Source organism: Procambarus clarkii, chromosome 67, assembly GCF_040958095.1.
Source record: "Procambarus clarkii isolate CNS0578487 chromosome 67, FALCON_Pclarkii_2.0, whole genome shotgun sequence".
Lineage (NCBI taxonomy): Eukaryota > Metazoa > Arthropoda > Malacostraca > Decapoda > Cambaridae > Procambarus > Procambarus clarkii.
The window spans coordinates 30,914,572-30,940,171 of record NC_091216.1 but is presented as its reverse complement, the minus strand read 5'-3'; the positions used below and the strand labels follow the sequence as shown (position 1 = coordinate 30,940,171).

Sequence of the window (25,600 nt, the reverse complement as noted above, 5' to 3'; positions counted from 1 at the left end):
ACCTACGCATCGCCACCACCCCACTAGCACCTACGCATCGCCACCACCCCACTAGCACCTACGCATCGCCACCACCCCACTAGCACCTACGCATCGCCACCACCCCACTAGCACCTACGCATCGCCACCACCCCACTAGCACCTACGCATCGCCACCACCCCACTAGCACCTACGCATCGCCACCACCCCACTAACACCTATGCATTACTACCTCTATGATGCTTGACACTTGTCGTATGGCGTATACGACACCTTGCGTGTATAGTAGCCACACTAGTTGACTACTATACACACCAGGTGTCAATTATACACACCAAGTGTCAACTATACACGCCAGGTGTCAACTATACACGCTAGGTGTCAACTATACACGCTAGGTGTCAACTATACACGCTAGGTGTCAACTATACACGCTAGGTGTCAACTATACACGCCAGATGTAAACGATACACGCCAGGTGTCAACTATACACGCCAGGTGGCGACTATACACGCCAGGTGTCGACTATACACGCCAGGTGTCGACTATACACGCCAGGTGTCAACTATACACAGCAGGTACCGACTATACACATCATGTGTTGACTACGCAACTTTATGTAAAATAGTGTCATTTCCTTAACATTAAGTACATCACAGATTAATTTGTTATGTACTCTATCGGCCTCCTCTGTATTTTAGTAGTGCTGCATATACATACTCGTATGAATTCATACGTACTCGTATTAATTCATACATACTCGCATGCATATTCAGTATGCCCATTTTTTTCTGCGATGTTCTCTTGTGACTGGATTTTACCATCTCTTTCTTTGTGTACTTTACCAATCCCTCAGAACACCGTAAGTTTCGGTCACGTCGCCTTTTTCCTTTTTATATTTTTAGCGTTGAGGTAAAGTCTTTAGTCTCTCCTTAGTTTTCATTGCTCAGCTCTGGTTCTAGTCTTGTTGCAAACTTCTGTACCTTCTTCTCTTCCGTTTTGCTTTAGAATTAATGGAACGAAGAAGCATGGGAGCTTTGGAATTAAATGGAACGAAGGAGCATGGTATTGGAGGACAAAAATAACGAGTTCCAGTCATAACTGATAATACAAAAACACAATTTGAATAATTCATGGTGTGCATAATATTTCTGGCTGTGCTCATAGTTTATTTCAAATACAGTGTGCGTGATATTACACAATACAGTACAGTATTTTGTATTCCACACGTCACTAGGCTCACTCCTCAGCTCTTGACTATCCGTTCCCTACCCACCCCCACCCAAAGCCCCATTAATCCCCCCTTGCTCTTGTAATTCACCATCCGATCCCCCCGTTTCCCCCCTCACAACCCCCACCATGCAGGCGTCACCTGCCACGACCCCCCCCCCCCACCACCACCCCCACCACACCATCCGGGAACCTTCCTTATTCGAATTTCAAACTAGTGGTCGTTGATGGCATCAGGTGAAAATACTGTTCCGTCATGTATGTATTATTCGCGACATCATCATCCGTTTCTATATTTGACGCGCAGGATGTGGTTTCAGGTTTCAAGGCCCTAGAACAGGCAAGCAGGGGGTTGAAGACAGGGGCGAGGAGACAGAAATCTTGAGTTAGGAACTGGAGACGAGGTGAAGAGGGGAGATGAAAGATCGGTGGCCCAACCACCGTGGGTAAGAATTGCAGGTGATGCTGTGGTTTGGTGGTAAGAGTTCTCAGGTTCTCGTAGGATGTGGCCATATCACTAAATGTGGCCTCGATAAGAAAAACTAACGTGTTTGATAACACACTGGCTTCCTGTCCCCCGACACAGTGAATTATGATGATCTACTTCATTTCGGAAATCAACAGAATGGTGAAACCGAAGTCATATCTATCTCCACAAGCTCTGTGCCTAGAAAACCCAACGATCACAACATAGCCTACGCTGATACGATCCTTACCATTGAGTATACTAACACCAGGAACACATTCAACCATATACCTGACACACGTCATACCCATCTCGCTTAAGAAAACAGATATTACTACACGATGGTTCTTGGGTTGACTTTGTAATTAGATTCGGATACTTTGGCCTTGAGGTTTCACTGTATGGTCATGTTGCAAACAGACTACGCCGTCAATGTTGAGAGGGTCTCAGGGTTCTCAAGGTTGTGGTGAGCTATCTTACTGGGTATGGAACAAATGTCTGAATTGCGAAAAGTTTGTATATTGCATATATATATAAATTAGTTAAGTTTTTAATCATGACACACCTTTGCTTACTCTTATGTCTGAATACTTGGAGTGTTTGACAAAATATAGTCATTACTAATTCGAATATCTCCACAACTAAGTTACTCAACGTAAGGAAGGAACTCTATCTCAGGAGCATCAATGGGCATGTCACCAAAGTCAATACTTTAATTTGAATAGAATAAATAGGTCAAAATTACTTCTGCACAGACGCCCTCAAAGCCTTCTTTATCGAATATTATCACTCAAAATGATAAAGTGGCTAAATCACTCAAATATAGAGGCTAAAACTGAAAGTGAACTTTGCATTTATCAGGTTTACAAGTTTGAATAAGAGAAAGATCATTGGCGGTTTCCTTCACCATGAAAATCATACATTTCCAAATAACTAACCCTCTTTATCTACCCAAGACGATAGGCCAAGACATACCCAAGCTTCGGCTTGAGGCAACACAATGCCTTAAGCCATAATAATGTTTTGATGGAGAACTCCTTCCAAATCAAATACGGTGGTGGTAGTACTCGTTGTCTCGATTTCCCCTCCGTAAAAAATACTATTGATTACCCTAACTAGAGGCATCAAAACAGCCTAGCGGAGCCGGTACACATTAGTCCCTAAAAGCATCAATATTAAGGGTGTTTTTTTAATTTCCCTAAACCACAATTTCTAGGCAGGGGTCGATTGCGTAAAAAAAATGTAGTTGGTTCAAGAAGAGGACGGGCTGGTGATATCCCTGCACGACCTCACGGTGCAGGGTTACCTCACCTCGTGCAGCTGCTGCACGAGGTGCAGCAGCTGACCTCACAATAAGCGGCGGGGCATAACATACCCTCCTTTCAGTGAATTGCACTAAGTTTCCTGTAGTCCTGGACTATGTCCAGGACTAAAGTATACTTGCTGGTTGATCAGTAAGCTATTGTGGTGGCCTTTATAAGCCTCTAGAGGCTGATAGACCTCAGGCCAAATCATATTTTCTTAAGTGAGAAAAGTATAACCTTGAATTGCCTATCAGCCTTCGGGAAACATAATACACTGACAACTTTATCAAAACTTAATAAATATTAAAACATGCAGTCTACACTAGCTATTGTATATACCACATTACCATGGAAGAGGAGCCACATATCTACGAGTCATCTAGATGTTACCAATACTAAGCTTAATGGTTGCGAACTAGATGTTACTAATACTAAGCTTAGTGGTGGCGTAATAGAGCAACGACGCATGAGGAATGATCGCGTAAGGCGGAGTGCGTCATGCGCTGGGCCTGTACGTCGCCACCTTATACAGCTGGTATCCCATTCCCCGGCATCATCTTCATGTGCCTGTTTATTGTCCACGGTTTTAACACGCCTTAGTGATCTTTGCATTCGAGAATGTAATCTAGGAATGTTTCAGCAAGATGACAATAATTTCCTGTGTCACAGCAGGATGTTCATACACCAACTGCTGCGGACCGAGGCAGTTGTTGCTTGCTCTGCTAATTGTAATGCCTCGCACCGCAGCGCCAAGGCTACACACCAGCATATTTATTAGTTATTCACTGCTGAAAAACTGTTTGGTAACTTGGCTTTCTAAATTAGTACTTTAAAGTTTAATCATGTAATGAAACACACACGATCAAGATTCTGATGAAGTCCTCCGCATCTCCACACTCCACTGAGTCAGGTGGAGTGTGGAGGTACAGAAACATTTGGTCTCACAGGAGGCAAGGTTGTGGCAGACAAGTGGCCAAGATACAGCTCTGGGTCTCTGGGTCTTCCCCATGAACCTCAGCTGTAATGGGATTTTTGTGATTTTATAATTTGATCTTTGTGATTCTACTCTGATTCAACAACTCTAATTGAAATTCAATTCTGACTAACCTCGATTGATTCTTAACTTTTATCACATCATCATTAATAGGTGAACTTCATCCAGGAAAATATATCAAAACAAATATTTTGGCAAGTATTCTAGTTAATATATGTTCTGCGTATTTGGCACAGCTTTAAGACAGACTCTTAAGGGATCCCTTATGGACACATGGCTTAAACGAAGTGTTCCCAACTCCTTACTCTCATATCCCTTCCAAGTACAGTACTGTATAATCATACCGACTTGGCACTTTCTCTTCAAAATTACCTTACCATAAAACAAAGTGTGACACATTTCTGACAATCTCCCGTTTTCAACAAAAGAAATAAAGCATAAGAAAGCGACCTACTGATACCTCTGGGAGTGAAAGGGAGAATAATACAAGCGCAACACATTATGTGATAACATAAGGATTTAATGGATCTTCAGAAAAGCCTATTGGCTCATACAAGGCAGCTCCTATTTATATCAACGCAAACGCATTCACATATAACTAACTTATGCTTAAACAGTCCAGCAATCCCACATATGAATGACACGCATCAAGGCCCTTGTGGATTTGTACAAATGAATGAGTTTAATGGGAAATATATAGAAGCTGCCGCGTATGGACCAAGAGATCTTCTGCAGTTTCCTTTATTCTTATGTTCTTATACATATTATGTTGCACAATTCAACAATGCTGCGGTTTAAGGTAACTAGTCATCCATGCCCTCTCAACAAATTTACAGTATACCAAGTTATATTTGTCATACACAACATAATACAAGAAGTTCGACAATACAGTAATTCCCAAGAAAGAATGGCGTCTGGGTCTCCCCAACACCTGTACCGGCATCCGGCTGGTGTACATTTTATCCAATTACTAAACTGGTCGTCTCCGGATACATCTAGAGGCTTAAATAATTCAGGTCCTTTGTTCTATAGAGGAAACACGTGGGGGATCCGTTTGTTATGTGTTGAGTGGCGTCCCCAGGGGCTTGTGGCCTGCTTGAGCAACTCGCGCCATGATATCACTCTCCCCACACACACACTCGTACGTCACGGTCACCTCTCTCACACATTTCAACATTGTCAATTACCATAACATGAGGGTTGGAAAGCACTCAGTCTTTCGAAAACAGAAACTAATGAAGTCAGAGATAGCATATTGCATCTATTGTTCCCGTTCTATCCCTTTCGTTCAATAGTTTTCGACGCGCCACTAATTCCTGAATGACGAAATAACAAAATATATACAGTATGATATACTTCCTCTTCAGTATACACTGGAGAGGAAGTATGGGACGTAGTATAAATTGAGCATTAGAGAGTAGCTTCTTTGTACGCCGTTTTGGCTAGTAGTTCTGAAGGGGCAATTGTATAGAAATTATCCTCTTTTATGTTCTAAAAAAAGCAAGAAGAGGTAGGGCAAGTTCAATACATTATGTATTAGTACTTTTGTTCGCCAGGTGTGTGGAGGGTTGCTGGGAATATATAGTGTGGGAGAAAGGGAAAATTTGGACACGGTTGGTGTGTGTGTGTAATTAGCTAAGTGTAATTACACACACACACACGTGTAATTACCTAAGTGTAGTTACAGGATGAGAGCTACGCTCGTGGTGTCCCGTCTACCCAGCACTCTTGTCATATAACGCTTTGAAACTACTGACAGTTTTGGCCTCCACCACCTTCTCGCCTAACTTGGTCCAACCGTCTACCACTGTTTGCGAAAGTGAATTTTCTTATATTTCTTCGGCATCTTTGTTTAGTAAGTTTAAATCTATGACCTCTTGTTCTTGAAGTTCCAGGTCTCAGATGTGTGTGTGTGTGAGTGTATGTCAGGGGTCCCTGGAGTGAAATTGGTGTACCGGAGGTCCCTGGAGTGAACGGCGGGGTGTGCACTGGAGGTCCCTGGAATGAACATGGTGTACCGGAGGTCCCTGGAGTGAACGGTATGTGTACTGGGGGTCCCTGGAGTGAACGGGGGTGTGCACTGGAGGTCCCTGGAGTGAACATGGTGTACCGGAGGTCCCTGGAGTGAACGGTATGTGTACTGGAGTGAACAGGAGTGTGCCAAAAGTGAGAAAGTTTCGGTCTGTCCTGGGCCATTATCTAGTCGTGACATAGCAAGGGTGGAGAGGACGTCAGTACAAGGTCAGAGAAGGTGAGGAGCAAGGCGGTGAACTGCCAGAGTAAAGCATGAAAACCAAGCTAACATTAGAACATAAAATCAAGTAAAGCGCCCAACATGAACCTTAGTCCAGGGCTTGGATTCGTCAAGCATTTACGGTGCGTAAATGCTTGATGAATGCGAAACCTGTACATCTTTCTGTACAGAAACCTGTACACTTGCGAAACCTCGGGGCCTGACAGCGGAGTGGACAGCGCTTCGGATTCGTAGTCCTGAGGTTCCGTGTTCGATCCCTAGTGGAGGCGGAAACAAATGGGCATTGTTTCTTTCATCCTGATGCCCCTGTTACCTAGCAGTAAATGGGTACCTGGGAGTTAGACAGCTGCTACGGGCTGCTTCCTGGGGGTGTGTAACAAAAAGGAGGCCTGGTTGAGGGCCGGGCCGCGGGGACGCTAAGCCCCGAAATCATCTCAAGATAACCTAAAGGAACCTTTACATCTTTCCTCAATTATAGTGATTTTTGTTCACATTTATTAACCAGTTTATGATTTCCAAAGCACTTCGAGATGTTTTATAACAATAATCTAGGGTTGAGAAGTTTCGAAGCTCCTAAACTTTTTAATAAATGTAAACAAAAAGGCCATGACTGTTGAAAGATGTACAGGTTTCGTAAGTGGTTGCGTAAATACTTTATGATTCCTGGCCCAGGATTTGTTTCTGTTGACTCGTGTCTTTCTCAGTACACAGTTAAATACTTTAGTCTTAGCAAGCATGATCTGACCAATTTCTGGACCCTCTGTGCTCTCATTCGATCTCTTCTGTTCCTATCTCCTTGTCTTTACTTTTATTATCTTTGTCTTATTTCGTTTTATTGCTTTTTACGTTTCTCTATCCTTTTCTAATTTGTTTATATGTTATTGTTTTCCTTTCTTCGTGTAGGGAACTACTTCAGTTATCAGCCCTTCAGCAGAACATTGTTATATTCTAATGTTATCTCAGTTTTCATACTCTACCTCTCCACTTGCAGTTCCCTCCTTTCACCTGATCTTCCTTCTGACCTTACACTGACTCCTCCTCCACCTTTGCTACGCCACGACTTAATAAGGCTCCAGGACGGACCGAAACCTCCTCTCTTGCATTTCATGTGAGGGTTGGGTTGTGTGTTTTGCGCCACGCGCTTGTGTTGACACAAGGTTATAAGTATGAACCTCACGGACTTGGCACATGCGCACGAGAGCTACAAGATACACAAATGATTTAACAGATCCAGACACTACTAGCTCAGCCCCTCCCCCCCCCCCCCCACCACCTCCTTGTTTGGTACACCAGCGATCCACTCCCATGGTTGTGCCATGGGAGTGACACATCCCACTCCCCTCAGGCCCCCCTCCAATGGCTACACCAGTGATCCAGACATAACCAGCCCTCCCCACCCCCATGGCTACACCAGTGATCCAGACATAACCAGCCCTCCCCACCCCCATGGCTACACCAGTGATCCAGACATAACCAGCCCTCCCCACCCCCATGGCTACACCAGTGATCCAGACATAACCAGCCCTCCCCACCCCCATGGCTACACCAGTGATCCAGACATAACCAGCCCTCCCCACCCCCATGGCTACACCAGTGATCCAGACATAACCAGCCCTCCCCACCCCCATGGCTACACCAGTGATCCAGACATAACCAGCCCAGCCCCCCTCCCCCCCTATGGCTACACCGGTGTTCCGCTGACAACAAGCTGAGGCTGGTTCGCGGAGCTCATCATCAGTAGGAGGTCCGGAGAACCACCGCCCATGTTAGATGCTTTTAGATGTGTATTAGACGCTTGTTGTTTAATTTTCATTAAATTGTAATTTCCAATTTTCTTACATTTGCTCGAGACATAGGTGTATTTTCTCTTGACGTGGTTCATTCATGATTTGTAAAATACAGTGTACATATTTGTATGACAATACAGTGTGTGTATCTGTATGACAATAGCGTACGTACCTAAATGACAATACATTGTATGTGAATAACAATGGTGTACATATCTTTAAGACAATACAGTGAACGTATCTGTATGATGATACAATGTACGCATCTCTATGACAATATACACATCTTTATGACAAATACGTACAGTGTATGTATCTGTATGATAAATGTACCTATTTGTATGATAATGCAGTGTATGTCTGTGTATGACAATTCAGTACAATGTTTATGACAATTCAGTACAATGTTTATGACAATTCAGTGCACGTGTATGTGTATGACAATGCAGATATAAAAGTATTTGCATGACAATACAGCCTGTGAGGTTTCACTTCCAGCGAGTGAATCACTTGGGGGGGTGGGAGGGGAAGTCTTATGAGAAAGATGAGCCATTTACCGTGTAGGCTGGAAGACAGAGCAAGCACGCCTTCTTTGTATGACTCCGTGCAAAACAACACTTATTCTTCCTACTACCCAGCTGACCCGTATACACTGCTCTATATAGCATATTTCTTATGAGTTTTTAAGGGCTGGTCTAGCGGATTATGGTATTCAAAGAAGTCAGAGTATAACGACGCCTGCACATGAACAAATTAAATATAAAGCAAAATAAAGGCTATTGAAGGGTACCGCATTTATTAAAAGGGAAGCATTAATTAATAATACCCAAATTGAGAAACAGCAGATGGACAATTCCTTTGATGTTCACATTGACAACAAACTGAATTTGAATTGTTATTTACAAAATATATATAAGTGTTTTAAGCAGAATCTGTAGATCATGAGCAGGGAATTACTACAAGGGGTTCCAGGTAAGAGGGAGCAGATGGTGATGTACTGATTTACTCCTTTTCCAACTACTGGAACACTGGTGGCTGTTATCAGTACTACGGCTTATTCTGTTTTTCTTAATAGTATTCCGGTGCCTCCCCATGACACACGGTCTTGGATGTGGGGAACTCCCAGCCACACGACCCGCAGAGGGTAGAAATCCCTCTGATATTAACATTCCAACACACCTGAACAAGTGACTGTTTCATTACACTGTACTTATTACCTTCCGTCTTATACATACAGAGCAAATAATTGTATGAATACACTGTTCACGTGATAGAGAAGTTGTGGGGGGGGGGGGAGATGATGAATGATTTACCATGAACTGCAATTAACAGGTAGCGTTTTTTAACGTTATGGTAACCAACGTTATAATTGTAACCTACTATGAGAAGTAACGGCTCACAAGTATCTATATTTACGAATCAATTAGATTTAATACTAAAACTCAACGTTGTGAATACGCTCTCAAATGAACTGAACAAGGTATCAATAACGAGATAGATTTAACCACACATATTAACCATTACAGAGCGCAATTGCTCCAGCCGTATGGGAAATTAAAGAACTATGGTTTAGTGTTAGGCTATCACAAACCAAACATGGCTAGTTCACTAAAAAGAAGTTGACTAATAAAAGAAGTAGACTGTGTGAGAAAGCAGCTGTGATGCTCTGAGAACAGAGAAGCCGGAGAGATGTTATGATAGTCTTCGTGCAAGATGGCTGACTATTTGTTCAAATTCTTCCAAAAAAGAAATTGAAAGATAACTTCAGCATTGGACAGGAAGAAATGTCAAAATAACCTAACAGAAATGGAGTAACTGCAGAAAATCGGCGAAGAAAAACACAACAAGTTAAATTTAGTAACAATTAATTCCGGTTTCTAAAATAGGAAGCTTGTACTTTGCTTGTCGAGGTCCCAGGTGACTATCCTGCCCCTCCCCCCTCCCCAGGATGTCTTCCCACAACATGTGCCCAGCTCCCGGGTACCTATTTAACGGCTAGGTGAAAAAGAGGCATCAGGTGAAAGAAAACATAGACAACCGTTTCTATCCTGCACGAGGATTGAACCCGGGTGCCTCACTTCTGAGCCGAGAATGTAGACCATTGTGCTATGGAAGCGCATTAGGAGATGAGTGATGGTACGGTATTAGTATGTAATAGACACTCCACCTTTAGGAGTTATAATGGGCTGTAAAGGGATATATGCTGTACTAGAGAAAAAACACCTCTAGTGATCTTTGGAAAAGCCTGACGAAGTTTGCATATATTAATGACTAATGTATATTTATTATTAATGAGTAATTTTAGTTGACAGACCTTTACTTATTTTACTGATGTACAATATTGTACTATACAATGATTTGTATTAATGTATTTTAAATATTATATAATGTACTTTCATCAACAGAAGTAGCAGTGACTTCTAGAGCAACAGCAGCAACAGTTGAAGGTCATCCTTGAAAATGGTGCCGCAGTGGACAAGTGTGGTGGTGGTGGTGCTAGCACTAGTGTCCGTGACCTCTGCCATTAAGTGTTACCAGTGTAGCAACTGTGGTACCTCTGTTGGAAACGTTCAGGGGTGTAATCCTGAATACGATGTCTGCATGGTCAGTACTAGTGCATCACTTTACATACTAATCCCATGATTTAACAGGGCAAATGGGAAGGATACCATTGACAAGCCACCGGCTTCCTGTCCCCGTCGAGACCACTAAAGGTAGTGACCCTCGGGTAAATTTACATAAAGTGGACATGGGAAAGTAACAAATGTCTTCACCACAACAATCAAATCAACTGCATAGTAATTGTATAATGTCACGTGTTCTAATATTTATTATCAATATTTCAGAAACTTGACCTTCCTGGCCGGATAGAAAAGGCTTGTGGACGCAGTAACGCGTGCGGTTTGAGAACCTTTGACCGGGATGCCACCATTGCCTTAAACACCATCAGGACCTATCTTGGTAGTGTGGATACAGGTAAGATTATTAACAGTTGTTCATTAGTACAAAGACCATAAATTAAGCAAACTCGAATTTGTGGCAAAGAAACCATAATGGTAAATGCTTTTTCTGTATTGCTGTTTGAACTACAGATTCTATAATGTCTATGCCTAACATCGTTAAGAATCACCTTTTTATTGCGTATCATTGTTATATCTCTCTCTTGGACATATGTTACCGTACTTTTCATTTAGTATTAAGTGTTTACCCCGTCATACATATAAATAATTATTATCTAAATTATTCTGTTTAACCCGAAACGCTTTGCGTAGTAGTGGCTTCATGTTTATGTGTAACCGCTGTGCCTACAGATGTCCTTTTGTCTTCCTTGTACACACATTCTTATGACTAAAGTATTAATATTATTATTATTTTATCGCACTTTCAGTATAAAGGAAGCAGGTGATATAACTCTTAAAAACTGAAATTTCCTTTTGATATTTTTTAGAAACAATTGTATGAATAATTTATTGCACCTTTACACATGGATTAGTTTGCTGTTGACGGTTATAGTAAATCTCATTGACGACTAAAACTTTCGAAAACATCATTTGCGTTACATCTTTTGAGTACAGATAAGTCATCCATATTAACTAATTAATGGCAATGTCAAGACTTTAATACCAGACTTTAACAATAAAATTGTCATTATTTATGTAATTAATATTGCACATTTAAAACTCTATATGTCCCCCTGCCTTCATGTAAGATCTATGCCCCCTGCCTTCATGTAAGATCTATGCCCCCTGCCTTCATGTAAGATCTATGCCCCCTGCCTTCATGTAAGATCTATGCCCCCTGCCTTCATGTAAGATCTATGCCCCCTGCCTTCATGTAAGATCTATGCCCCCTGCCTTCATGTAAGATCTATGCCCCCTGCCTTCATGCATAAATTATTAACAATAATTCTTGAGCAATAGTCACAATGTAGTTGAGTACCAGACGCTCAACTCTATATATTGCAACAATTCTTATACCTAATTACCATCAATCATCGCAGGTATTCAAATTCCGGACGACAACGCGCTGGCGAAGATGATAAAGTGTTGTGATGATGATCTATGTAACTCTGCCGTGAGCAAGCTCATAAACCCTCTCCTCCTCCTCCTCGTGCCTCTCGTCATGTACTCCTTGCAGTACTAAGAGTACATCTACAGGTGAAACATTACAAAGATTGTATTGCATTATTTTTGTCAGGGGCACACTACCCACTTGCTAGCGTAGGGGGGCAGTATTTAGCTAACACTTTGTTTTTACAAGCCTACCCTTGTTTTCTTGTTATAAATGGTAAACACGAGGATCGTTATTAGATTTTTTTTGTTTTTGAAGATGATGTATTTAAGGATTATATAAATAAATGTCCATTTGCATTTCAATTAAAGCAGTGTTAAGGAATAAAATAAGATACTACTTAATGTGGGAGGGGAGGGGGGCGGTGGAGACAAATACCGAACTATATTATGCTATAATTATTAAACGGGTTGAATTATTGATGCGATGATTATTTATTGACTAATTTTTTTTTATGATAGGCCTATCCTTCTTCACAATACAAAACCATCACATGGAAGCCATAAGAGTTAACATATGGAAATACACTGAAACCATAGTAAGCAGTGAAATAGGCAGAAACAAAAACTGGGAAAATGAACTCTTCTATAGAGAGTTCAAAGCATCTTTTCCTGGAACATTTCAGTTTGCTTACCCAGTCACTTGCCATAGTTACTGATGGATCTAAATCCGTGGCTGGCGTGGAATTTTGGGTTGTTGTTCCCCCCAGACACAACACATAAATCATATCTCTTTAGTATCATCGCACATGATATAGACATCCTCAAGTAAGTAGGACAAGAGGACATGGGTGCAAGCTGCAAACACCAAGGAATCGAAGAAATGCAAGGGAAATACTTGTGAACTGTGCGGGTCGTAAACAAGTGGAATGCACTGAAAGACAACGTCGTGGAAGCCACTTCTTATCATCAACTTTGAAGGCCAGAATCGGCAAAGAACTCGAACAGCAGTAAACTTAAACAAATAAAAATCAGGTGCATCAGTGCTAGTCAATGGGTATGAAGCGCTATACCTGATTCCCCCCGCAGTTACTGTTATAAAAGTACGCTATACACCTCATTTCCATGTAGCCTAGTACAATACAGTGGCTACGTAATACCTTATACACAGGGCGCCTACCTATAGACCCACCTGCATAAATAACCCCCACATACCACCATACTTTTCACCATACACTCTTCATTCTCCTCTCGCTGCCCAGCTTGCACAATACTGTATATACACAGAGTAGAATCTTAGTTTTATAAATTTTATGTTCGTATTAATAGATCGTCTATTAATAGATCGTGTATTCATAGCGTGGGTGTATTAATAGCTCGTGTGTATTTCACAAATCCTTATTAACATTATCATTCTTAAAACAATTAATTGATTTTGCAGAACCAAGGTGTGCCCAGGTGATTAACTGCTGCGATACAAACTCTTGCAAGGTTGAAGCTACTCACGCCTTCATTTCTTCTCTTAATAATTCATATTAGATTTCGAAACTGTCTGGTCACCCAATTCCAGGAGTGATTAAAGGTTTTACTATACTATCATTTATAGGGAATTGCAGAAATTATATAAGACTGCATATGGGAAAATGCGTACTTTTAAGCGTATTTAAAGTCATTGCTGGAGAAATAATAGTCTTTTTTATTATTATTAAGCGTATCATAAAGGTTAAGACTTGATTCTTTTACTGATTTTCAATACTGTATTCAAAATTTAATAAAGTGCTTGTACGAAACTATGATGAGCAATTTGTTCATGAAGTATGGGATTTAAACAAATATATATAATGTAAGTAAATACTTTTATGTTATTTTTGTATAGCACAATGAGCCATTTCATAGAGTTCTATTGTAGCAAATATTATGTATATCTAGAAAACTATATAACTAAGCTTCCAAATTAATGTATTAACCTGTACATATAATAAAAAAGTGTATTATAAAATAATAACTGAATAGAGAGTTTTGTGCCTATTGTCAAGCTTACAGCAGCAATTACTTTCTAACATACAAGTTTGTACCTCCATTAACCACTTAATGGTAAGAGATGTTGTCAGTGCTGTAATTTGGTAAGCGATGATGTCAATGTTATAATTACTGTATTTTCCACCTAGAGATGTCACAGGGTAGACTGTGTACTTGGTGAGCTTCCTGTGGGTTCAACCAGTTAATGTGCCGTTGGTTGCATCATTCCTCTATTCTCTAAACCAAATTTATCGAAGTACACCAGAAATATTTTCCTTTGAAGAATATAGTAAAAGGTGTACATCAATTCTTGACAAATTGTAGCAGTTTAGTTGATTGTTTGTTAATTAAAATTTCAAATAATTTCTAGCGCGGAACTGGCAAGCAAATTTACCCATTTTTTTTAGTATAAATAACTCAGTGCATATGACCGCAGAAAGTGTTTATAAACAATTTGTAGAAGAACGGTTTACAAACCGCCTATTACAAGCTGTTGCTTGCATTGTTCATTCGCATTCTTTGAAAGGTCATCATGAACCATTAGACACCCAGCCCACAAATCTGAAAATAAAAGAACTGGCGACATTTCGGCCCGTTGTCGATCACTACACGACTTGATAATGGTCTTCCTTTATCTTCAGATGTATGGGTTAGGTGTTTAATTTTCAGCCACATTAGTGTGACTGTCTGCCATGAACAACAATCATCTGTACTAAGTTTGTGCTGGTTCCTCTTCTAACCTAATGTTATCATAAATTGCCAGTTAGAGTTTAAGTGTGATAATTTAGTCCTTCAAGACAAAGATGCTCCTGACACAGCAATGTGTATAAAATTATTTCAAAATTTATACTAATTTCTTATTGTAATTCTCATGTCTGTGTTTCAAAAGCATTTAAATATTAAATTCTATGTATTTGTTTGATTCTCCTAGTTGAAACAGCTGACCAGCTATTATTAAAGGTGGACGTGTTATTCAGTGCTAGTGGACTACTGCTGTTCACTGTTTAACTCCTGTTGTCGAAGGCAAAAAGCCTAACACTGGGTTATCAAGGTATCCCTTTAGCCTAAGCCAAATACTGACCATCTCCAGGATGCAACCCACAAAGGTTTACTAAATCCCGAGTACCAATTTACAGCTAGGTGAGGGAGCGGCATCAGGTGAAGGAAACGTGCCCAACCATTTCTGTCCTGTCCAAATTTTAACCTAGATCCCTCGATTATTAGTAAAGGTCGAAGACCACCGTATAATAATAATTATATTATAATAATAATAATTATATATATAATATATAAATAATATATACTGTATATAAAATGCACACATTTGAAGCATAATACAGTGAAGTTTTCGAAGGTACATAATGTAAATTATATAAAGCCACTAATAATTTCATTATTAGCTTGTATTTCATGCACAAATAGGTGAGTATACACACGCGCACACACACACACACACACACCTCACGTGATGAGCTAGAAACCTCAATATCGCAAAGATTTTTTTATTGATAGAAGAGATCCCTCAACCTCAATGATAATATGGGGTTCAGATGTTATATTAAAACGTATTTCAACCTCTCGCCAATTAAATAATTGCTGCAGTTAAATCTAATGCTTCAGTATTTTAGAATTCCTGAGTCTTTCCCCCCCCCCCTTGTGTAGCAAGCCAGAACACCATAAAATATACTGCAATAATCAGTAAGTTTGCTTCATAAATTGTGGAGGAAATTACCTGTCCTACCTTTAGGTTACCCTTATGTAGTTTTGAGGATAAATGTTTTATCGGCCCGGTCTCTGATCAGGTCTCCTTGTTTGTGGTTTGCCTAACCAGACTGTTAGACGCCGCTTCTCGCAGTTATATTTTTTTCATCCATGATACATACACGAATGGTAACCACAATACCATCAACATACACGCAGTGACAGCAACTACAATAACCTCAATATCCATGCACTAACAGCAACTACAATACCCAAAACCATCATCGCGAGCTCCAAAACGTTACACCTCCACTAAACGTTCAGAAACATCACACAGCCATATTCTTAGAAACATTGTTACTGCACATACAACATCTGGTGTGAACCCGAATCCTACCACCTACAAACATTTCAGGCTAAAGTGCCTGAAACTATTGAGAAAAAATAAGCTCGTTTGCTATCTTCAAGAAAAAGTATTCTCAACTCCTAATTTGTATTGATGTTTACATCTCGCTTCTACGAAAATTGTGTTATCGGAAACATATAAGAAGTAATCGGAAAATATCGTATTTCTCAGTGGCCACAATATCCACAAGTAACCTTAATTCAACGTTATAATTTAACGTACAGTTAACGATATAATTCAACGTTATAGTTCAACGTTGAATCCACGTAACTCATGCATGTTTTGCCACCTGGTTTGCCGGCTTATAACACGCACCTAATTTACCAGGTTATTTTGTGGACAAAATTTGTATCATAGTATCATTACAGTTCTCGATTCGCAATCGGGGATCCAGGGTTCGATTCTCATTGGGAACTAATGGTTTTATACAACTGATGCCTCTGTTCACCTACCAGTAAATAGGTGCCCGGGAGTTAGGCAACTGTTGTTCGACTCTGGGGAAATCTCAATATAAACCTAAAGTACATATTTACACAGGCTTCCAATCCCTGACAAAACGAATTATACATTTATTAAACATTGATGATCAACTGATTTTGTAAAGGAAATTTATGATTTTGAGCATGTAAATATATTTTCTTCTTTACGATGAAGGTGCAGTTTGCGTGAAGGTTCCTAGTCACAGTGATTACACGAGTGGTAATGTTGAGAGGCGCGTCATAATGGCACGTCAGTGTATCTTTGGTAAGGCAGGGATGTAGTAGTTGTTTTCAGGTGATGCATGACGACTAAACGAGACGTGTTTTAGAGTTAGACTTGACATGCTTGGCGGCGATTTATTGTCCCAGTGGTTTGAGTTATATGAACTAGTCATATGCATTATATATATATAAGGTTGATGGTGGACCATAGACACGCGTCCTGTCCGCCCGCAAATACGGTTAGCTTTCTCTACCACTTTCATTCAAAGATCGGTCGCTTTCCAAGCATTCTCATTTCAGTCTGAAATGGCACGAACGAAGACTGAACAGTCACAACTGTTAGACGCATCATGATGGCCCCGCGCTATCAGTTTGACAGGTATGATAACGAGACTGATCATATGATAGTTGTATGATCAGGCTAATGGCTATTGCACCTCCTATCTCTTTATCTAGTGGAGCGATCTCACATCACAAAAAGTACCACGATAAGGCTGCACTCCCACTACGAGACACCAGGACACAGTAGTCTCATTCATTCAGTGTCCGCGACAGTCTCTCTCTCTCTCTCACACTTTGACTCTGGGAAGTTAGCCGTGATGTTGTCCAAATCAAAGAATGCTTCACATTCAGCGACATTTATGACACCAAAGAATCTAGAAATCATCACAATACAGAAGTCTCCAGTGGCTACCAGGACACGGAACGGCACAGCGATCACCGGTACACAGAAGGCCCTATGGACCACCACAACACAGAAGGGCCAATGGACCACCACGACACAAACGACCAAATTGGCCATCACAACGCAGAAGGCTCCGGTGATAACTGATACACAAAAGGCCGCATGGACCGTCACGACACAGAAGGCCACAGTGGCCATCGCACCACAGAAGGCATCGACGAACACTTGTACACAGAAGGCGCCGGTGATCATCGACACGCAGAAGGCCCCATGGACCACCGCAGCACAGAAAGCACCAGTAATCTTCGACACACAGAAGGCCCCATGGACCACCACAGCACAGAAAGCACCAGTAATCTTCGACACACAGAAGGCCCCATGGACCACCACAGCACAGAAAGCACCAGTAATCCTCGACACACAGAAGGCCCCATGGTCCACCACAGCACAGAAGGCGCCAGTAATCCTCGACACACAGAAGGCCCCATGGACCACCACAGCACAGAAAGCACCAGTAATCCTCGACACACAGAAGGCCCCATGGACCACCACAGCACAGAAAGCACCAGTAATCCTCGACACACAGAAGGCCCCATGGACCACCACAGCACAGAAAGCACCAGTAATCCTCGACACACAGAAGGCCCCATGGACCACCACAGCACAGAAAGCACCAGTAATCCTCGACACACAGAAGGCCCCATGGTCCACCACAGCACAGAAGGCGCCAGTGATCATTGATCCACACAAGACCCCATGGATCACTAAGACACAGAAAGTCCCAGTGATTAATGATAAACAGAAGGCCCCATGGAGCACAAAAACAGAGAAGGCTCCAGTGACCACCACGACACAGAAGGCGCCAGTGACCACCACGACACAGAAGGCGCCAGTGACCACCACGACACAGAAGGCGCCAGTGACCACCACGACACAGAAGGCGCCAGTGACCACCACGACACAGAAGGCGCCAGTGACCACCACGACACAAGAGGTCCCAGCGACCAATATGCCACAAGAGGCCCCAGGAACCACTATGCCACAAGAGGCCCCTGGGACCATTACGCCACAAGAGGCCCCAGGAACCACTATGCCACAAGAGGCCCCAACGACCACTCTGCCACAAGGGGCCCCACCGACCACTATGCCACTGGAGGCCCCACCGACCACTATGCCACAGGAGGTCCCAACGACCACTATGCCACAAGAGGCCCCACCGACCACTATGCCACTGGAGGCCCCAACGACCACTATGCCACAGGAGGTCCCAACGACCACTATGCCACAAGAGGCCCCACCGACCACTATGCCACAAGAGGCCCCACCGACCACTATGCCACAAGAGGCCCCACCGACCACTATGCCACTGGAGGACCCAACGACCACTATGCCACAGGAGGTCCCAGCGACCACTATACCACAAAAGGCCCCAGCGACCACTATTCCACAAGAGGGCCCAACGACCACTATTCCACAAGAGGGCCCAACGACCACTATGCCACAAGAGACCCCAACGACCACTATTCCACAGGAGGCCCCAGGAACCACTATTCCACAAGAGGCCCCACCGACCACTATGCCACAAGAGGCCCCACCGACCACTATGCCACAAGAGGCCCCAGCGACCACTACGACAAAGACCTTGGTCGCCACCATGACACAAAAGAAACAAGAGAGAACAACAGGAAGTGTCCCAACAACCACTCGTTTAGTCAAATCGACCACAACACGGCGGGTCCCAAGGACCAAGGTACGAAGGGCCTCAACGACCACGGCAAGGAAGACCCCAGTCACCACCAAGGTACGAAGAGCCCAGACGACCATTACAACTAGGTCAACGACCACCACGATACTGAGGGCCCCATCGACAATCGCACCAACACGAAAAGCCTCTACGAGGCAGACACTTCGTAAGTCTTCCACAAAATCCAAGCGAAAAAAGTCTTCGAGAAAGCCTCCAGTAGTTTGGAGGAGACTGCTGGCTGTAGGCGAAGAAGGGAGTGGGAGGATCAGCTTGCTGGAGGGCATAACTCGTTGCCACACCAACGACAACAGCAGCGCCCATAACAACGGCAGCTCCGACAAACAGGCTCCGCTCAGCGTCAACGGTACACAGGTACAGTGATGTCTGATTTCTATAAGTTATTTTTTTTTAATATTCCGTTAATACAATGGGCAAATATATAGATTCTTAACCCTTAGGTAGTGATTCGCGTCCCCGAGCGTTAAGAATAGATTAGATTCACAATGTGGCTAGTGTTTGTGTTCTAATACTTAAGTTAATGAAGATTAAGTCAGCTGATATATCGTGAGTACCCGGAATCAATACTGAGAAGTAAAGATAACCTCTTGTAATCATGCTGATCTCCCAGTAAATGATTGCAGAGGAGAGCAATCGAACGGCGCACTGGTTAAGATGAGATAGAACCGTGAAGGGAAGGTCCATACCAAGTAAAGAAGGCGACCCTGCTCGCGGTCGTACACATACAAATCCCGGATTGGTAGATTGGAGAATTAAAAAGGAGGGCTTCTGAATTAAGGAGCATGACAGTATTGATCACTACGGTCCTGCAACGATGAGGCGCATGACAGTATTGATCACTACGGTCCTCCAACGACGGAACACCAGTTTACACATACAAACTCTGGATTGTGAAAAACAGAACGTTCCGTAACTGAGGCGCGAGCCGTATGGTGCAGAGTATCATAACAGTTAAGGGTCAAGACAACAGCTGATATATACCAAGGACACACATGATACACACTTGACAGTACCAGGGACGAGGGTAATTTGTTATGTGTTTTTCTATTTGAATCCTAGGATGACAAGATTTTGAGTGAAGCAAAAGCTTTCCTTTCTTGAGATTCTTGAGATAATTTCGGGGCTTTAGTGTCCCCGCGGCCCGGTCCTCGACCAGGCCTCCACCCCCAGGAAGCAGCCCGTGACAGCTGACTAACTCCCAGGTACCTATTTACTGCTAGGTAACAGGGGCATTCAGGGTGAAAGAAACTTTGCCCATTTGTTTCTGCCTCGTGCGGGAATCGAACCCGCGCCACAGAATTACGAGTCCTGCGCGCTATCCACCAGGCTACGAGGCCCCCTTTACTCAAAATGAGCCTAAATCACATTAACTTATATGGTTTGGCTTCCCATTGTTGGGACCAAGAAGCCAGTTAGGCTAATCTAGGTCCCCCTAAGTCACCTGCTGACCTTCCTCAACATGTAACCCACAACAGTTGCCTAACTCCCGAGTACCTACCAACTGCTAGGAGAATAGAAGCATCAGGTGACAGGAAACATGCAGAAAGTTTTCGAGAGTGAAGACTTTAAAGCCGTTCTTTGGTAGCCCAGGATGATTTAGTAAATTACAAGGTAGAACGAGTGTTGAATAACGGGAAATCGACACTACAAGAGCAAGTAATGAGGCGATGAACAATGATTAAGGCAGTGCTTAAAACACTGCCTTACTCCCTCATGTTGTCAACAGGTCGAGTGTTGCTCCTTGAAGGTATGGCCTGAGAAGAAGCTTTAAAGAAGTGAACAAAGCGAAATAGAGACCAGAATGAGTAATAGATCATTTGAGGCGGATTGGCAGAGTGGAAAGTCCAAAGGGCATGACTCAGCATGGGCTTTATGGGCCAAGCAAGCAAGTAATTATCATAAGAAAGTGCCAAAGACAGGAAGGTTATATAGTACCATCTGTGTCTGAGAATATTCAACAGTTTCTAGATGTTATTCAGGACACCAATACGAGAACAGAAATACATAAGAACATAAGAATAAAGGTAACTGCAGAAGGCCTATTGGCCCATATTGGCAGCTCCTATTTATAATCACCCAATCACACTCATATATATGTCCAAACCCACGCTTGAAACAATCGAGGGACCCCAACTCCACTACGTTACGCGGAAATTGGTTCCACAAATCAACAACCCAAATCCCGTGAAGAGTGATGTCACAGGAATCGGATTCACAGAGAATGTTATCGAGAGATAAAATTCTCTCGTGAACAATATATATCCCGTGGTTCTTTACCGGAAGCAAAACTTCAGATCATCCTGAAAATCAGGAACATTTTCAGAGGAAGTAAAAAGCTATTAGATGACAGTTCGTAACAGTATTACTAGTCCAAATTTACAAATTTATAATCATTTCCTTTTTCATGCATAACGGGGGTGGGGGGTGGTTGGGGCGGGGGGGAAAAAAAGAGAGAGAGAGAGAGAGAGAGAGAGAGAGAGAGAGAGAGAGAGAGAGAGAGAGAGAGAGAGAGAGAGAGAGAGAGAGACAAGAGAGAGAGACAAAGAGAGAGAGACAAAGAGAGAGAGACAAAGAGAGAGACAAAGAGAGAGAAGAGAGAGAGAGAGAGAGAGAGAGAGAGAGAGAGAGAGAGAGAGAGAGAGAGAGAGAGAGAGAGAGAGAGAGAGAGAGAGAGAGAGAGAGAGAGAGAGAAGAAATAAAGGGAAGAAGAGAGAGAGAAGAAATAAAGGGAAGAAGAGAGAGAGGGAAGGAGAGAGAGAGAGAGAGAGGGGGAAGGAGAGAGAGGGAGAGAGAGAGAGGAGAGAGGGAAGGAGAGAGAGGGGAAAGGAGAGGGAGAAGGAAAGAGAGAGGGAAGGAGAGAGGGAGAGAGTAAAAAAAGATGCATTATTTTGCATCAATTAATCTTACATTTTGTGCCTAAGTTTACGAGGTGTAGATATAAGAAAACAAAAACAAACAGAGAACCAGTGAACTGTCTGGAAAAATCTACATACATCAGCTGTACAAATGTAAACATAAGAGTTATATAAATACAATGCTGATATTACGGCCATTGTCCTTCGCCACAGGTGCAACTCTGGTGCAGTCGAGGGTATTTCGCCAGAGATCAGGACAAGAGGCTCGATTCCTACAGCTACCTAGGCCACCACGTGGTGTTAATCTGCTTCTCCATTGCCTGCCCCGAGTCGCTACGCATGGCTAAAGAGAGGTGGGCGCCTGAAGTTGCCTGGTTCATCCCTGACACGCCCGTCATCCTTGTTGGCTGCCACAAGGTAAGTCTTTGGCAGATAAATGTTTCGTAAGAACATTTTAAGAAACTGTCATTTTTACCAAATAAATTATCCTAGTTATCAATAAATTATGTTGCAAGAGTTTAGCCATGTTTATTCAGCCGGCATGATACTAATTACCCTTAACTATTCACAGCCAATTCCTCTTAAATATTTATGCCACTCAGTAATTGACGAGTATTGTCTTCTACACACACACAGAGATCACACTAACGTGATGCATCAAATGAACAAATCCACAAGGGATTTGGGATCTGGGATGCTCCCGGACGCAGGTTCGAATCCTCGTCACGGCCCTTGTGGATTTGTTCATTGTCTTCTACATTACCCAAAAGCCTTTACTTTTTCCATTACCCACAGGAAGTCCGAGAGGCCACAACGACCACGAAGAAACACAAGCAAAAGAAGCAGAAGGCAGTTGCGTACGAGGAGGGTGTGGCCGCGGCTCAAGATGTGGGTGCGGTGGCCTATCTGGAGTACAACTCGTGTACCGGAGACGGCATGGCAGAGATCATCGAGATGGCCGCCGCGCACGCCCTAAAGAACAACAGTCTCGAATACTCTCCTCTCAAGCGTTGCCGACACGCAAATTGTGCACCAGAAACCTGTCCACACCGTAGGGACAGGTGCACTATCCTGTAAACCTGTCCACACCGTAGAGACAGGTGCACTATCCTGTAAACCTGTCCACACCGTAGAGACAGGTGTACTATCCTGTAAACCTGTCCACACCGTAGAGACAGGCGCACCTCTATCCTGTAGCACTTTTATCTACATCATCGACTCATAATCGAGGGACAATCCACGGGCAGGACAGAACGGTAGGACACGTTTCCTCTCACCTGATGCTTATATTCACCTAGCAATGAAATAACTACCCGGGAGTTAGACAACTTGGGGAAGGTCAATAGTTGCCCTCAGAGATCTCACAGCCAAGGTACAGGCTTCCTGTACCTTGGCTGTGACAGGCCTTGGTACAGGCCTCGATAAGCCAAGGTACAGGCTTCCTGTCCCAGAATAAGAGAATTATGCTCTACTGACATGTGTACTCTCACAGAAGGCGTGTCCACGCCCGTAAACACAGGTGTATCTTTAGTAGACGTGTCCAAGCCGTGGACAGAGACATGCTCTCCTCCATAACAGACCAAACCGAAGGCAGACATAATCTCACGTAGAACCGTCCACATCACAGGGAAAGATGTACACAACCCACTTGAGCTATTTAGTGCATCATAAAATGCCATCTCATTAATTTACACATCACACAGGAATCCCACTAACGGAAAATATATCAGCTCCAATCGATTGGCGCAATGGATTCAGTGGAATCCCCAGGTTGTATAACTTGCCATGTCATGGTACAGGGGTAAGGTGCGCGGTTAGAGTACCTTGATCGCTGGTTCAAGTCACCTCATTGCTCCAATTGATTTCTCAATCTCCTCATTATTTCATCATATTCTATCAGAGTAAACAAAAATCATAAATATATCTAAAACTCACTAAACCTAGTCCTGTGTTTTTGTTATTCCCGTATATCTAGTCCTTAAAATTGTTTGGTATTAAAAAACGCAGAAATTGATACATTAACACAAACTATAATATACACTGAGTATACTGAGAAGTAACTTGGTCTCCCTCAGATATCAGACTAGTTCCCAAAACCAGATATCAATATAAAGAAATTTAGGTGGTCCCTAAGGATACCAATACTCTATAATATATATATATTTTACTTGTATTGGTTGAGTTGTGTATGTGTCAAGGCCACATTTGTAATCAAGTAATCTTGTAAATATATATATATATATATATATATATATATATATATATATATATATATATATATATATATATATATATATATATATATATATATATATACACAAATTATTCATTTAATTTTTGTACTTGTGCTCTTGTTTGTATCATTATTTTAACATATATATATATATATATATATATATATATATATATATATATATATATATATATATATATATATATATATACTATATATATATATATATATATATATATATATATATATATATATATATATATATATATATATATATATATATATATAGCCTTTACTACATGTTAAAATAATGATACAAACAAGAGCACAAGTACAAAAAATAAATGAATAATTTGTACAAGGCAGTTATTTAAGTGCCTCTGATCTTATCAGTATAGATAGCCCAGTAGGTCACTTAATGGTGTTTATTGGTGACGTTACATAAATACTGCTGCTATTATGTAAAATTATATTTTATCGCATTTCTTTAAAATGTTATATGCATGTCATTGCATCTACTCAGCCAGAGACCAAAGAGTGGACGATTATAGTGCCCTAAGGTTTCAAGTTTGCATCCAGAGTAATATTTCTTAGGCTTCTTACGCAGTATTATGAATTCAGTGATAATTTGAATCGAAAATATAACAAACGGCATCTGCTCCACGCTACGAATACTTAGGCCAATGATTTTCCTATAGATATAAATCGTTGTGATTTCTTTGTGTACACAACTATGTAGCACTTGGAAAGGAAATGAGGACAAATATAGGATGGGATGGGATAGGATAGAGGGAAAGAACGGTGCCCAACCACTTGGACCATTAGGGATCATATGCCAACCTGCAAGAAGCGAGGCCGTGACTACCAACTAGTCCAAATAGATGGGCCCCAGCACCAGTAACTTGCTTTACATAATCTTATGTACTTGTAAGGCTGACGTGGATGACTCTAAAGGTACTTGTACAGGCCGCCGAAACTGTTTTGAATTTTACGATGTGTAATATCTACATTGGAAAAGAATACACAGATACATTCCAAGCATTAGTGGCAGTAAAGACTGACTAACTTGCTTTTGTTATACTGTAAACTACGTTTGTGCCTAAAACCAATCTAAAAATTGTATATAGAAAAAATTCCCCGCACTTGACAACGAAAAAATCAAATTGAATTGGCAACTGTATAACAATTGTCAAAATTTCTTCATTTTAAAGGA

At 42.0% G+C, this 25,600-nt stretch overlaps 2 protein-coding genes and 1 long non-coding RNA gene across 5 annotated transcripts in view; 2 read left to right on the top strand and 1 right to left on the bottom strand.

Annotated features, from left to right (window-relative positions):
* The window catches only part of LOC123767565 (uncharacterized), a 16,112-nt gene extending 1,159 nt beyond the window's left edge, over window positions 1-14,953 (top strand). The window contains exons 2-5 of the mRNA XM_045757306.2: window positions 10,421-10,619; window positions 10,862-10,991; window positions 12,016-12,172; window positions 13,467-14,953. Of these exons, the coding sequence (XP_045613262.1) occupies window positions 10,476-10,619; window positions 10,862-10,991; window positions 12,016-12,158 (417 nt within the window). The 5' untranslated portion in view covers window positions 10,421-10,475 and the 3' untranslated portion in view covers window positions 12,159-12,172; window positions 13,467-14,953. The remainder of the gene's footprint in view (window positions 1-10,420; window positions 10,620-10,861; window positions 10,992-12,015; window positions 12,173-13,466) is intronic.
* LOC138355329 (uncharacterized) overlaps window positions 1-25,600 on the bottom strand; it is a 419,561-nt gene that overhangs the window by 388,480 nt on the left and 5,481 nt on the right. The window lies entirely within an intron of this gene.
* LOC123767566 (uncharacterized protein DKFZp434B061) lies at window positions 17,364-24,097 on the top strand. The gene is made up of 3 exons (XM_045757307.2): window positions 17,364-19,653; window positions 22,368-22,571; window positions 22,950-24,097. The coding sequence occupies exons 1-3, from the start codon at window positions 17,452-17,454 to the stop codon at window positions 23,229-23,231; spliced, it is 2,688 nt and encodes an 895-aa protein (XP_045613263.2). The 5' UTR covers window positions 17,364-17,451; the 3' UTR covers window positions 23,232-24,097.